This window comes from Ictalurus furcatus, chromosome 14 (assembly GCF_023375685.1).
Source record: "Ictalurus furcatus strain D&B chromosome 14, Billie_1.0, whole genome shotgun sequence".
NCBI lineage: Eukaryota > Metazoa > Chordata > Actinopteri > Siluriformes > Ictaluridae > Ictalurus > Ictalurus furcatus.
The window spans coordinates 25130225-25146168 of NC_071268.1; the positions used below are offsets into that span (position 1 = coordinate 25130225).

Here is a 15944-nt window from a genome sequence, read left to right on the forward strand (position 1 = left end):
AGAGACTGCACTGCTGCAGCTGGGAGCGACTGCAGGTGCTGAGTTGGAGGATGTGATACGACACAATGACACTCTGTGGAGGAGAGGAACCACACCACACTAACTCACAACTCACATTAGAAATCTCTCAATAATCATCACACCACACGGCACACAGTCCATCACGTCCACTACTGTAAGATAAATAGTTTAGTAGTTTTCTAGATTGTTATTTGTGATAACTGAAACTGTTTGGTGGATAATTTTCATTTCTTTCAGACTCTGTCACTAATCCTGCCCCCATTACAGTCTCTTATTCTGACCTGATATCAGCTAGAGGATTCAGTGATACTGTCTGTTCTGTCTTATTCCTCTGTTTTCTCTCATACACCTCTTGTACTGTCTCATCTTAACATTTCATTCTTTGAATGATGTTCCTGTCTAAAATGAATCTTCATATTGTTATTATCCAACAATCATCCTGCTTAGTCCTGATACCTCCTCACTTACTCTCCTTTTAGACAGTAGCCTCCCTTCAGACAAGCCTCCAGTCCTCCTGCACCTTCTCCCTCTCTTTCACTCCTCTAACATGATCTTCTGCAACTGCCTTCCAACACACAATAGTTTAAACTTTTTCAAACTTGGTCTTCATCCATCCTTCATCAGCTTTAGGTATCAGCGTTACCCCACTCTACTTTTCAGATTTTCACTTTGTATCCTGCACTTTTGTTCTCGCTGCCCTGCCTGTCACCATCTATTCATACCTTTCTCCCACTTCCTGAAACCTCCACTCTTTCTCTTCTTCCTCCATGGATTCCAGCATTCTATGTTTCTGCACAGACCTCAGAATGTTTTGCAGACATCTCATCAAGGAAGTTTAGATCATCAGCAGAAACTAAAATGCAGCAAGACTGAGCTGCTGTATATCCCTGGAGATGCATCCGTATGATTTATGTGAACTCTACGGAGAACGTTTATTCCACACCATCTGACCAGACACGTAAACTCTGGGTAGTTCTAGTAAAGTAACTCACTTTCCTCATATTGCATCACGACTCTTCTGTGCCATTTCTTTCTACCTGTTCCTGTCATTACAGACATTTTATGTCCAGTTTGTTTGACCTGCCCTTTGCTCTGTTGTAATCCTAGTTTACTTTGCAGTTCGTCTATACACTCGTGTATGTGATATTAAGAATCTGAACCTTTAGGAGGAAAAATAATTTGATTACCTTCACTTTTATATTAGTGGTGTTGTAAGAAGAGGTATGAACACTCGCCTGCACCTAATCCTAACCATAAACACCTTTGTTTTTGTTTGTTTTTTTGGAGATTGTATGAGATGAAATTGAAACAATACATGTACCAGCTTCTGATTTTAATTCAAATCATTCACCTTTTAGGTGTACACACTTGTGCACATTTAAGTATGCACACACAGTGACTATGAATAGCTACATCCACATTCAGTTCAGTAAGAGGTAGCACAATTCATTCTATGAATGTTGCACGATCAGGACCTTCAGAATGAGCTGAAAGTCATAAACAACATTCCTGTAACTATCTGCTTACTGGTTCAGTCATGATTAACTCAGAGCAGTCTGTTGTCTCTGGGCTATGATGATGCTGACAGACCCATCACTACATGAGCAAGACTAAATAAAGATTCAATATCAATTAGAGCTCTTTCTTCTCCCGCTGTTATAAAGAGAGGAGAGTGAGAACTTCAGTAAAGGTCATCAGGAGATTTGAGTGACAGATACAAATAAGAAAAAAGAACCGAAAAATGTCCTCTCCCAACAGTACATAAAGAGGCAGATTTACTCAGTGAAACACACACACACACACACACACACACACACACACATTTGCATGAACCTCTCGGTGTCCTAGAATAGATCAGCACTTTCAGCAGATGTTCATGGTTCTTCAGCCAAACTCACTCAAGCACAACACACAGTGCTGCACTCGACCTGCTGTTAAAGTTGCTGTTCATACCTGATATTAACATGATTAACATGATATTTACAAACATTTTTGCAATGAATAGATATTTTCTGGCTAGCGCTGTCAATTAGTTGGTCCTTCGTTGCCGTCCTGGATGCTTCAGGACACATTAGAGTTCACACTACAAATGTGATGTGGCCATATGCATCCCAGACCACCTCCGAATGTGGTTTGAGTGAACGAATCACAATGCGTCTTCAATATACATTCGACCCCGTTCATACCTGTACTTAGCGCTGTCCACTTATAATCCAATCACCCAGGATGCGTGTTAATGCCAGGTGTTAACTGGACAAAAGGCAATTCACTAAAAGGAGACACGCTTTCCACATTGAAGCTTTATTCAGCACAGCTACACCACTGAGGATGTGATACGACACAATGACACTCTGTAGAGGAGAGGAACCACACCACACTAACTCACACCTCACATTAGAAATCTCTCAATAATCATCACACCACACGGCACACAGTCCATCACGTCCACTACTGTCAGATAAATAGTTTCCTCATGTTTTAAACTGTCATGGTGCAAACTGTGAAAAATAGTTCTATGTGCTATTAGTCTGTCTATATTCACTCCCTTTATATAAACACACTCTTCATCTAATATCCTGTAGATAGACGTGATCCCACCAGTCAGACACTCACACACACACACATAGCCGGTTCTAGACATTTGGAGGCCCCCCGCACTCCTCCTATGACAACATGTTTTTTCCCATTACTTTAAAATGTTAACTTAACTTGATTCAACTTTTTTTGCCATGATTTGTTCAGTAATTTATTTACAGTAACACACAAATCCACTATTTGAGATAACAAACAGTTTTGCCAACTCTATACAGTAACATGGAAAAAAAAAATACAAAACACCATTACATTGCCAACAAATAATAACAGATGAACACTTCCTGCACACCACTTCAGTAAATGAACATCAGTGCCTTTATGGTTTTTTCCTAGCTGGGTATGGACAGGATTTCCCCCTCCTATTGACCCAATATAGACTATAGATATAGTCATATTATGTGTTGTAGTGCAATACCTTAAATATGCACTATATACACAAATCAACTGCTAGTGGAAGTGAAAGAGACAAACTACTACACAGAAAGAATAGTTCATTTCTACATAAAATTGTATGCTTATTTTTTATTAAATATAACAATAATATTTATGATTTGAAAACTAAATGAAGTATTATGTTAGAGCAGTAATGTAAACATCAGCACAATTTAGTGCGCCGTCTTCTCTTCTATGAAGTTCTCCGCTGCTCCGGAGTCGATGAGTGCTGAAAGAACAAAAGAACGGCCTGAATGTTCTATCACAACTGGTACAAAAAATACGTGAGATGTACATGACTGTTTAGGACTCACCAGGGCATAACAAGGTGGGTTGTCAGTGCACCTCCCGTTCCCTCGGCGCCTCCTGTGCGGGCATTGGTGGACGGCGTGGGTGTCCTCACCGCAGTAGAAGCACCGGGACTCGTTACGTCTTCTCTCCCTCTCCTCCTCGCGGGTCCGTGCCCTTCCGAGCTGCATGGGTTCGCTCGCTGCGCCCGGCTCAGCTGGCAGTAAACCGTGCGGTATGGGACGGTTGGTACGGCGCAGACGATCCAGCCTTATAGTCAGATCCACGAGGTCATCAAAAGTTAGCTGTTCACCCCGACAGGCCAACTCTTGCAGTAACTCCGGATTGAGGCCACGGCGAAACGCGGTCTTAAGGGCTGGTTCGTTCCAGCCACTTCGGGCAGCGATAGTGCGAAATTCTAGCGCGTACTCTCTTGCGGTACGAGAGCCCTGTTTGAGTTGCATGAGCTCATCACCAGTCTCCCAGCCATCAGGAGAATGGTCAAAGGCGCGCTGGAACCAGGCGAGGAAGTCACCTAATGAGGGTCTGACACCGCCTAATCGCTCGCACTCCACTGTGGCCCACGCCAGGGCTGCACAATTTAGAAGATACACAGACAGTTGAGGAACTTTTTTTTAATACTCTAGTGTGTTTGCTCTTTGATTTTGATTAAAACTTCTTTACTTTTACTTTAGTATTTTGCTCCCGATCCTGACACAATGTCATTGTACGTATGAATTCAGTGTCTGACAGTCTCGACGCGTCCACGGCGCTCACGCTCTTTTGAACTCAGAATAAACCAGCAAATGATCTATCCTGAAATGACTCTGATCGACAGAACAAGGCCCAGTTCATTTTTAGAGTACAGTACAATCACTCCAAAATAGATGATGATAACTCACACACCTGCATCACGAGCTGCACTTTCTTTGCGTGCCTGTTTAGCCTTTCGCTCAGCAGCCCCTGAAGGATGTGTTCGTTTCTGCGCCATCATAAGTCACTGACTTAAAGTCAGTCAGCTGCAGAAAAGTTTTTTGTACTAAAGTACTAAAGCCTGCTGCTGTTACACCAGTACCAAAGAAGGAAAATGCTGCCGTGGATGATTTTAACAATTTTCATCCCATCTCAAATCTTCCGGTTTTTTTATGCAAAACCGCAAAAATGCAAAAAACATACTTGAGCGTGTTGTTGCCTCTCAATTGTGTAATCATTTTGTAGGTACCTTCCAAAATACAGCTAAATAAATAAAGTGCTTAATACATATCTGGGTAAATTCAATGGAAACTACATTTCACATAATCCTTTTTTTGGGGGTGAATTGTAATTTGTTTTCCGTAGAGTAGTCTAAGCCAATATGTTTTCTGTGTAGTTACACTCTTAGCCAATCAGAGATCACCTTTGTTGGGGAGTGGAGAAAAGAGAGGAAGGAGTGGGGAAGAGATGTGAAGAGCACATGGAGGGAATGACACGCAGGAGCAGAGCAGGAAAAGAAACTGAGTTTAACGCCGAGGTGACGATTTGCAGATTTGTATTTGTAGACTAAAGTACTGTTACAGTAGTGGCACAAATATTATTTTGCAGCTAAGAGTCTTGTGCCACTCGCAGTTTGGTGACTTTGTGACCTGTAGTTTTAAGTGAAGTGCAGCTAGGTTATCAGCGTTTGTTGTTCTCTCTAGCTTTGAGCAAGTGCTAAGTATAAACTGTAACCCGTGGACATTTAAGCTAGTGCCTTTGTGAGAGACGGGCAGCTGTAAACGCCAGCCACATTTTTCACCGTGTTACTGGAGAAACGAGGACTGTGGAGGACTGTATTAGCTAGCAACTGTAACTACGGCCATGTAAGGAGGGACTCCACCGTCAGACCTGCGTTGCTGAACAGACTATTATCTGTTGAACCTTGCTTACAACTGCTGCATTCACCTAGCTCGTTACCTCTAACTCCGCAAATTTTCCTCTTCGAGATGCATGAGTAATGGAGAGTTTTGAGTAGCAGTTCATTATAGGAGCCAAGGAGTTTTTTTTTGCATTTGCACCATCTCATGGGCCGCAAAAAAAACCCCCAACAAACCCAAGCGCTTGGTAAAGTTTTGAACATTTACAAAAGTTTGAAAAGTTTAAATCCAAAACTATACTGTTAATTGTGTCAAAATTAGAAATTACATTCAACTGTAACCTGTTTAATGTTTGTTTAGCCAAAACCAGCTGAGGCATTGGTTAACTCTGGTATGTTCTTGTGAGAGGAAGCAATGTGTATTTGCATTTTTGAGACTAAGTCATGAGGTGATATCTTAAGAAAACATAAAAAGAGAAAAGATTGAATACAGCACAGAAGAAAAAAAAAACAGAATATAGGAAAATAAATGTATTTTTGTTATACATATTACTTGGCTGCTTTGAACTTTTCACTTTAATAAGGTTTGTAGATATTTGACATTCTTGACATTTGTTTCTGGGGAATACCCATACAGCTCATAGTGTGTGAGTGAAGTAGTTCCTCAGTGGAGGCACAGTGCTGTTATTTCTTGATTATTCCTTTGTAGTTACTTATGCCTGTGATATTACCATCTACTGGTAAAGAGAATTTAAGCCAATTCACGATCAACTGCTAAGGACTCAGGATCCTGTTAAGTAAAACCTATTAAAGTAGTAATCTCATCTAATATTACACTTCCAGTGCCAAGAAGGAGTTACAATCTTACAATTAATAAGCTCTTACAACCCCTTCAGTCAGGTTTTCGTAAATTTCACAGCACTGAAACGGCGTTGGTCAAAGTTACCAATGACTGGTTGTTGGCCTCTGATTCTGGAGGTACTTCTGTTCTTATTGTTCTTGATCGTAGAGCCGCCTTCGATACTGTGGATCATGGTCTTTTACTTACCTACCTTGAAAGTGTTTTTGGTGTGTCTGGGACAGTTTTAAAATGGTTTAAATCCTATTTTACTGACCATTCTCAGTTTATTTCTGTGGGTGGTTACAGGTATGACATTAGCTCTGTGCTCATTGGTGTTCCTCAGGGATCAGTTTTAGGCCCTTTACTTTTCAATATTTCTCTATCACCACTTGGGCATCTGCTGCGATCGCTCGGCCTCCATTATCACTTTTATGCTGATGATACCCAAATCTACATTCACTCAAAATCTGGTGAAAACATTGATGTTTGTTTTCTTTCTGATTGTATATCTGGGATAAAAACGTGGATAAATAATAATTTTCTGTGCCTGAATAGCGGGAAAACCGAAGTTATGCTTGTAGGTTCCCGTCATCAAATTCTCAAAGCTGGTCCACTGTCTCTGTTTGTTGATGGCTCTGTTCTAGAGACCCAAAGTAAAATGAGGAACCTTGGAGTAATTTTTGATACAAGCGTTACATTTGATTCTTTTGTTCAGAGCAAAAAAGCAGTTAAAGCATCCTTTTTTCACCTCAGAAATATAGCTCGACTGCGGCCTATGCTAAACTTCTCTGTGGCTGAAAAGCTGATTAACTCATTTGTTGTCACTCGGCTAGATTACTATAACGCCGTGATATAGAGGGAGTGTCTAAATCCACAATCAATAAACTGCAATACGTACAAAAGTCTGCTGCCAGGATCTGGGACCAGGAAATGCGATCATTTTACTCCTGTTCCAGAGTCCTTGCACTGGCTCCTGGACAGGTTCCGTGTCGATTTTAAAATTATGATGTTGACATACAAGGCATTACATGGCTTGGCTCCTCATTACATATCTACTTTAAAATTCCTTACACACTGACTGCGCTCCTCACAGTGTAATCTGTTAACTGTTCCACTAATGAGCTTAAAATCTGTGGGTGACAGGGCTTTTTCTGTTTATGCTGCTTCCCTTTGGAACGCTCTTCCACTGGAACTTAGTGAAGCTCAGACCTTTGGCATTTTTAAACCTCGACTTACGACACACTTTTTAAAACTTGCATTTGACTGTTGATGCCTACTTTTATTATTATTATTATTATTATTATTATTATTATTAACTTTTGTAATGTTTTTTTTACCGTGTACAGCTTATTTTGTGTACCGCTTCCAATCCCGAGGCTCTAGGCAATTGCCTACGCTGCCTATAGGTAGTGCCGGCCATGCACACACCTACCTATTCAATTGACACAATTCTTTTACACCGGTCTGTGTTTGTGTGTGTGATCTGTTGGTTTCCAGAACGTTTGGGGCCAAAACAAAACCTTCCTCATCAAACGCTCGTGTGCAGAATCTATTATTAATTAAATTCAACCATCTTGCTTGTGTAGTCAGAAACATCAAGTGAACTCACTAAGATCAGCTGTGACTCTCTCAGGCAGGGTTTATCACCTTGTTATTTGTTTTAATCGTTTGAACATATAGCATGGGGTGCACGGTGGTTCAGTGGTTAACATGTTTGGATCACGCCACCAGGGTTGGGGGTTTGATTCCCACCGCTGCCCTGTGTGTGGAGTTTCCTCCGAGTACTCCGGTTTCCTCCCCCAGTCCAAAGACATGCATGGTAGGTTGATTGGCATGTCCAAAGTGTCTGTAGTGTATGAATGGGTGTGTGAATGTGTTCTGCAATGGATTGGTAAGCTGTCCTGGGTGTACCCCGCCTTGTGCTCCCTGGGATAGTCTCCAGGTTCCCTCTGACCCTGTGTGATAAGTGGTATAGATAATGGATCGACGGATGGATTAGCTACACTAGCATTTTTCTCAGTAGAGGGAGATTTCAGACTGGAGGATGAAATCTGAGTAAGGATCAGCTGTGAGACTCAGGGAATGTTACCTGCTCCCTGGTTTTGTTTTCCCTGGATCACATGAACCTATTTCAACAACAAAGATATTAGTGTTCCTCCTCACTTCTGTGTAATTTCTTGCTGTTTGAGGTACCATGTGCTTGATCAGTGTTCATGGTGTACTGATAGTGGCTGATTCACAGGTTCCTAACCCTGGTCTACCCATTGTCCACCCCAGTAACCCCAGTCCTGCACATTTCAGCGCTTCACTGTGTTACTGCAGACAAAAGACTCAAATGTGCAGGACAGGGAACACTCTAGGACCAGGGATTGGAAGCTGTGGGCTAACTAATACATTCTAGGTACATACTGATGTTTAAAGTGTAACGTGTCTCTTGGTATGGGGAAATTCACTATATAAGGAATACTTATGATTTTTTGTAACTGAATATTTATTTCACTTCAGTGTGAGTAACATACAGGGGAACAATCGTGATTAATACAGTAGGTGTAACAGCATTTCCAACACCATCACACCAGTCCCCAACTAGCAGTTGGGTGAAAGTAACATGAAATTTCCCACAAGCTCTTTTAAACAAAAATGCTTTACAACTTTAATCTCACTCAACCACATCCTCAGTGTAGATGCTTTCTCTCGATTAGTTCAGGCTGAAGACAATTCAGAATACAGGACACTTAGAAAATTATACAGCCAAAGGTTATATATATATATATATATATATATATATATATATATATATATATATATATATATATATATATATATATATATGTGTGTGTGTGTGTGTGTGTGTGTGTGTGTGTATATATATATATATATATATATATATATATATATGTATGTATATGGTGTAAAACCAAGTGTTGTTATTATTATTATTATTATTATTATTATTATTATTATTATTATTATTATTATTATGTATTTTTTCATATACTGAGAGATGCATTGGTGATTTGTGTACGATGTGCATAATCAATAATGTGCAGCAAAAGTGTTTACTGATTCAAAAGGCTTTTATTAATAATTCAAAGCAGGACATTGCAGTGATACACACACTTAACACATATTTAGGTGATGAGAAGAAGATCTGAGTTAAAGTGAGGAGTGTGTGAGCTCACATGTCAATAACTCAGATGAAATGATGAAAGTGGGACATTTGAGCAGTAAAGGCCACATGGAACACACAGTGAAGCAGTAGAAGGTGAGCTGAGTAACGTGTGTGTGAGCTCACAGCTCTCAGCACTGCTCTGTGTTCACTGTGCTCACCACAGGTGGTTGGTTGTCCTTGGAGGCCTCACAGGTCACCACCTTGTTCCTCCACTGCTCGGGATGGAGGCTCAGTGTGCTACTCCAGCTGTAGAGGCCGTCCGCCTGCAGAACTGCGGTGCTGCGGCTCTCCCCCGAGCTCCAGCTGCTCCCATCAACCTTCCAGCTCAGCCTCCAGTCCGAGGGGAAGCCCTTGTAGGCCACACACATGAGTGTGACCTTCTCCTGCTGCAGCTGCACATTGGAGGGGGGCAACACTGTCACACTGGGCTGGGTGAGGCCTACACACACACACACACACACACACACACATACACACACACACACACACATACACACACACACACACAGTTGAGAAAGCAATGTCAGTCACAGGCTTCGTTTCATCTCGCTGTGTGTGTTTCACTTCCCTTTATATCTTACAGAGCAGAACTGAGTTCAGTGGAGCATCACAAAAGTTTCACATTCAATTCAAATACTTTTACATCTTAAATCTATAATGATTTATTTTACTGTGATCACTGGAAGTTCAAATCTAACTGTACAGAATATTCAATAATCGGAAATATTACAATTATTTTATAATATGAATAAACGGTATTTAAAATACAGCTTATTTATTATTTAAGTAAATTCAGTTTATGCTTCCACATTTAACTCTGTTTATGGACTCACAGTCTCTGAGATATTGAATATAGTTAAATATAGTTAATGTAACTCAACAAAAAAAGTCAGTAATATACACAAACAACAAATTCTATTTTGTTTGTAGATTTAAATTAAAATGAGCTACTCGAACTAAAGTCAGATACATTTTCTCAAACTTCTAAAATAAGAGAAATGAGAAACAAAATGAACACAATTTAATTTAGTCAATAATCTGAACACACTCCATTTCAGACATTAATCTGAACACACTGCATTTCAGTCATTAATCTGAACACACTCCATTTCAGTCAATAATCTGAACACACTCCATTTCAGTCAATAATCTGAACACACTCCATTTCAGTCATTAAACTGAACACACTCCATTTCAGTCAATAATCTGAACACACTCCATTTCAGTCAATAATCTGAACACACTCCATTTCAGTCAATAATCTGAACACACTCCATTTCAGTCAATAATCTGAACACACTCCATTTCAGTCATTAAACTGAACACACTCCATTTCAGTCAATAATCTGAACACACTCCATTTCAGTCAATAATCTGAACACACTCCATTTCAGTCATTAAACTGAACACACTCCATTTCAGTCAATAATCTGAACACACTCCATTTCAGTCAATAATCTGAACACACTGCATTTTAGTCATTAATCTGAACACACTCCATTTCAGTCATTAATCTGAACACACTCCATTTCAGTCATTAATCTGAACACACTCCATTTCCGTCATTAATCTGAACACACTCCATTTCCGTCATTAATCTGAACACACTCCATTTCAGTCATTAATCTGAACACACTCTATTTCGGTCATTAATCTGAACACACTCTATTCCGGTCATTAATAAACAGGTTACTTACGGCCCACAGACAGTTTGGTTCCTCCACCGAAAGTGTACCACAGTGATACAAACAGGTTTAGTGGCCGTACAAAAACCCTGCTGCTCTAAACTCACTGCTCTCTCCATCCATTTAAACCTCTTATTACAAAACAGCTACAAAACACCAACTTCTGTTCACATCAGCTGATTAATACACTAACTCTCTGACTGTTTTTATTAAGTTTTAGTGTTTTTTCTCTTTTTAAACATCAAGATTGTCAGTCTAAACTGAGGATGCAGCTAGTGAGTAATTCACACAAATAAATTACACAAACTAAAAGCTGAAAATTCACAAAATGTAGATCAGCAATTGCACAGGTTTTACCCATAATGCATCACTGAGTGAAAATGCTGATGTACTAATGATAAATTTGCAATATACGACTGAATGTGTGGAGCTAAAGTGAGAATAATTCTCCACTCCTTCTGTAGACTGATAGAAAGTTATGATATGATGTTTAAGTCCTACAATAATCTAAACATTAATTTACAGTCCAAAATATTAGTGTGTATTTACTCACTGCCAACACTGATGCTGCTTCTTCCACCATAAATCCACTACAGTGAGAAACTCATTAACATTCAGTACAAACACCATCCAGTGAAAGTTTAAGCTTCTCTCTCTAATTCACTTATTTATGCATCTTAGACCTAAAAGTGTTTTCCAGAAAATCTCCATCTGACCCCAGAAGCTAAATTCACACAGTAACTCTGTAGTAGTGTGAGATTTACAGTAAGATTGGGGGAATGTGGTAAAGGCATCTCCATACTTAGAGGACACTTTGCATTGGCAGCACATGCTTCAGTGCTCTGGGAGTGTTTATAGCGCTGTGACTTTAACACTTCATGACTGAGAGCTGCTGCTACAGCAACTTCACCCACAGCTACAATGACTTTGATCCCCGTCTTCATCTGGACACTGATCCTCTGGACTCAAGGTCAGACACTGCTTCATATTTTATCTCTACAATGATCTGTTCATACAAATACACTCATTGTTTCTATTATAATATTTCACTAACTTAAAATTTATGTTACATTAAAAAAAATTTTTTTTCAGAATGCAGAGGTCAAGTCACAGTAACTCAGACTCCTGCAGTGAAATCTGCTCTTCCAGGAGAAACAGTCACCATCAACTGTAGAACCAGTCCGGCAGTGTATCATCACAGTTCATACGGCCATTATTTATACTGGTATCAGCAGAAACCTGGAGAAGCTCCTAAACTCCTGATTAAGTTTGCGAATCAGCTACAGTCGGGTATTCCAGCTCGTTTCACTGGCAGTGGATCTGGATCTGATTTCACTCTGACCATCAGTGGAGTCCAGACTGAAGATGCAGGAGATTATTACTGTCAGAGTTTCCATTATATCAGTAGCACCTACCAGTTCACACAGTGTTATAGAGTCGTACAAAAACCTCCCTCAGTCAGATTGTAGAGAGACTGCACTGCTGCAGCTGGGAGCGACTGCAGGTGCTGAGTTGGAGGATGTGATACGACACAATGACACTCTGTGGAGGAGAGGAACCACACCACACTAACTCACAACTCACATTGGAAATCTCTCAATAATCATGATGTAAATACTGAGTATTTAGTATGTTATATTTCAGTTAAATACCTTCAGTTAAATAGATTCAAGATTTAGGATTAGATCTGAAGGCCTGTATCAGTCTTCACAAGCAATAGATTATATTAATATACATATGAATTTACCTTCTACCTCATTTGCTTGTATTATTTCTCTTTCTGGCCGCTTGCCGATAGAAAACCAGTAATGCCCCAAGTACCACCATGGAATAATGGTGATGAACTCATCCAAATCTGGCTACCAGAACACAGACACAGCTCAGTCATGGTGAGGCAGTATCTCGTGCAGGAACCACGGCTTAGAGTTGGTGTCCTTTGAGCCCAAAATTGAAATGGTGCACAAGCAATACATATGGTTAATTGTCTCCTAGGCATTGTTCTAAAAAATACTTAAATGAAGAATGTACTTTTCAGGTTTTCTAGATGGTTGTGGTTCTAGTTATCATAACTGAAACTGTTTGGTGGATTTCTTTTTTAGTCTCTATCACTTATCCTGCCACCATTACTATCTCTGATATAAGTCACTGTTATTAATCTATTCTCAGCCTTAGTTTCTGTCTCTATGACATGACCTTCTTCAATTGCCTTCTGACACAAAATACTTTAACCATTTTGGCCCTCGTCCTCATCCATCCTTCCTCATCTCTAGGTATCAGCGTTACCCTGCTGTATTTTTCAGATTTTCACTTTGCATCCTGCACTCTTGCTCTCCCTGCCCTGCATATCACCCTCTATTTGTACTGTACCTCTCCCCCACTTCCTGAACCCTCCACTCTTTCTCTTCTTCCTCCATAAATTCCAACACCCTAGGTTTCTGCACAGATCTCAGCATGTCTAGCAGACATCTCGTCATGAATGACAGCTCATCAGCTGAAACGTCGGGATTACGCATGTAACCCTGTTCCCTGAGAAGGGAATGAGATGTTGCATTTAGCATAACAGTATGGGAATGCCCTTGCATGCATGACTGGTATCTGAAGCTTGGGTAAAATCATGCCTCTACTTATAAGCCTGCCATGATCAGGTGACATGGCAAATAAGCGCGTTGCATGATATATATATAGCACCTGTGAACCACTCTGCCAGCCTCTATTATCTGAAGGGAAGACGCAATTCACAGGCCTGCCCTGGTATGACAAAGCTATGCAATGTCTCGTTCCCTTCTCAGGGAACAGGGTTACATGCGTAACCCCGATGTTGCCTTTCAAAGGGAACTTCGACGTTGCATTTAGCATACCAGTATGGGAACGGAAATACCCACTCTGTCATACATAGGGTACGGCCTGTTCAATAGGACCCAAGCCCGAGGGTCACTGCAAGACACTCGAGCCCGGGGTGAAATGAATATCCAGGCTGTAATAACAAATGAAAGTGTGTGGTGTAGACCATCCCGCAGCAGCACACACATCCTGTAAGGATACCCCTTTGGAGAAAGCCTTCGAGGAGGCGACCGCCCTAGTGGAATGAGCTCTTATGCCCAGAGGTGTGGCGAGACCGTGCACCTCGTAAGCCATAGAGATTGCTTCCACTATCCAATTAGAGATGCGCTGCTTTGACACAGCATCACCTTTACTATCGCCGCCAAAGCAGACCAGCAGCTGCTCCGACTTACGCCACTGGCCGGAGCGGTGGACGTAAGTACAGAGAGCCCTTACTGGACACAGCAGGTGCATCCTCTCTTGTTCCGGTGTGAGGAACAGAGGAGGGCAGAAGGCCTGCAACACCACAGGGTGGGCAGCTGATGTAGGCACTAGGCTATCCTAGGCCGGAATATAATCCGGTCTAGGATACAGGAAGGCCTTGGCTAGTCCAGGGGCAAAGTCAATGCAGGAACGGGCAACAGAGAAGAGCTTGTAGATCTCCCACTCGCTTGAGAGATGTCAGGGCCAGTAGAAGAGCTACCTTTAGAGTCAGAAGCTTCTCAGAGGCTGACTCTAAGGGCTCAAATGAGGCCCCTGACAGACCTTCCAAGACCACAGAAAGGTCCCAGGAAGCTATTCGCAGCCTGCAGATGGGCCTCAGCCATCTGACACCACGCATGAACCTCGAAGTTAGAGGTTGTTGCCCCACAGAGGCTCCTTCAACAGGGGCGTGGTTGGCCGAAATGGCGGCCACGTAAACCCTGATTGTAGAAGTAGCCAACCCTGCTGAGAAACGTTCTTGTAAGAACTCCAGGACTGTAGCTGTTGCGCAGTTCACTGGGTCTAGCTGACGTTCCTCACACCACAAGACAAAAAGCCGCCACTTGAACGCATACAATTTCCTTGTGGATGGTGCTCTAGCGTTTAACATGGTCTCTACAACCTCAGTTGTGAGACCAGAATGTATGAGCTGGTGCCCCTCAGGGGCCATGCCCACACTTTCCATTTCTGGCCGAGGGTGATAAATCAGCCCTCCGGCTTGAGACAGTAGATCCCTGCGGATGGGAATCTCCCAAGGAGTGCCGTCAAGCAGGGAAATTATCTCCGAGAACCATATTTGAGCTGGCCAATAAGGTGCTACTAGCAGCAGACGTAGACGGTCTTGGTGAACTCTCGCTAGAACTTGTGGGATCAGAGAGATAGGGGGGAAAGCATATAGGTGTGACCTTGGCCACATGTGCACCATGGCGTCCAACCCCAATGGTGCAGGAGGAGTGAGGGCGAACCACACCGGGCAGTGTGTTGTCTCCTCGGAGGTGAACACATCCACTTCCGCTTGTCCGAACCTCCGCCATATGGACTCCACCACTTGTGGATGGAGCCTCCAACCCCCGGGCCTCAGCCCCTGCCTCGACAGGATGTCTGCCCCTACATTCCGGCTACCCGGAATGTACATTGCACTCACTGACAAGAATTTTCCCTCTGCCCAAGGAAGGATTAGTTGCACCTGCCTGAACAGGGGGAGTGAACGTAACCCTCCCTGGTGGTTGATATATGAGACCACCGCTGTGTTGTCCGACACAACTAGCACATGGTGGCCTCTCAACTGAGGAAGAAAGAATTTCAGTGCTAGGAATACGGCCCGCATCTCTAGGCGATTTATATGCCACTCCAGATGAGGGCCGCTCCAAAGACCGTGAGCTGGACAGCCATTTAAGAATGCACCCCAGCCCGTGAGGGACCCGTCTGTAATTACCATCTTGCGGTAAGGAGACGCCCCTAGAGTGTGACCCAAGGCTAGAAACTGCGGGCGCCTCCAAATACTCAAGCAAGTAGGCATCACCGCGTGACACTGATTGCTCTCAGAGGTTTCATCCTCGGATGAAACCCCCGGCTTTTCAGCCACCACTGAAACGGTCTCATGTGCAATAGGCCCAATGGTATGACGTTGGCTGCTGCTGCCGTAAGGCCCAACAGCCTCTCGTAAAGACTGGAGGAGATGCCCAGACCTAGCTTTATCTTGCTCAAAGTTGATAGGATCGATTGTACGCGTGTTGGGGATAGAAACGCCCTCATCGTAGTAGAATCCCATATAAC

General features: G+C 42.2%; 2 gene segments (V, D, J or C); one reads left to right on the forward strand and one right to left on the reverse strand.

Moving 5' to 3' along the window:
• Window positions 1-9076: 9076 nt before the first annotated feature.
• LOC128618540 (Ig kappa-b4 chain C region-like) lies at window positions 9077-9630 on the reverse strand. The segment is given in 1 exon segment: window positions 9077-9630. A coding segment is annotated over 1 exon segment (240 nt).
• Window positions 9631-11780: 2150 nt separating this feature from the next.
• LOC128617760 (probable non-functional immunoglobulin kappa variable 6D-41) lies at window positions 11781-12334 on the forward strand. The segment is given in 2 exon segments: window positions 11781-11835; window positions 11958-12334. Coding segments are annotated over 2 exon segments (426 nt in total).
• The last annotated feature ends 3610 nt before the right edge of the window (window positions 12335-15944 follow it).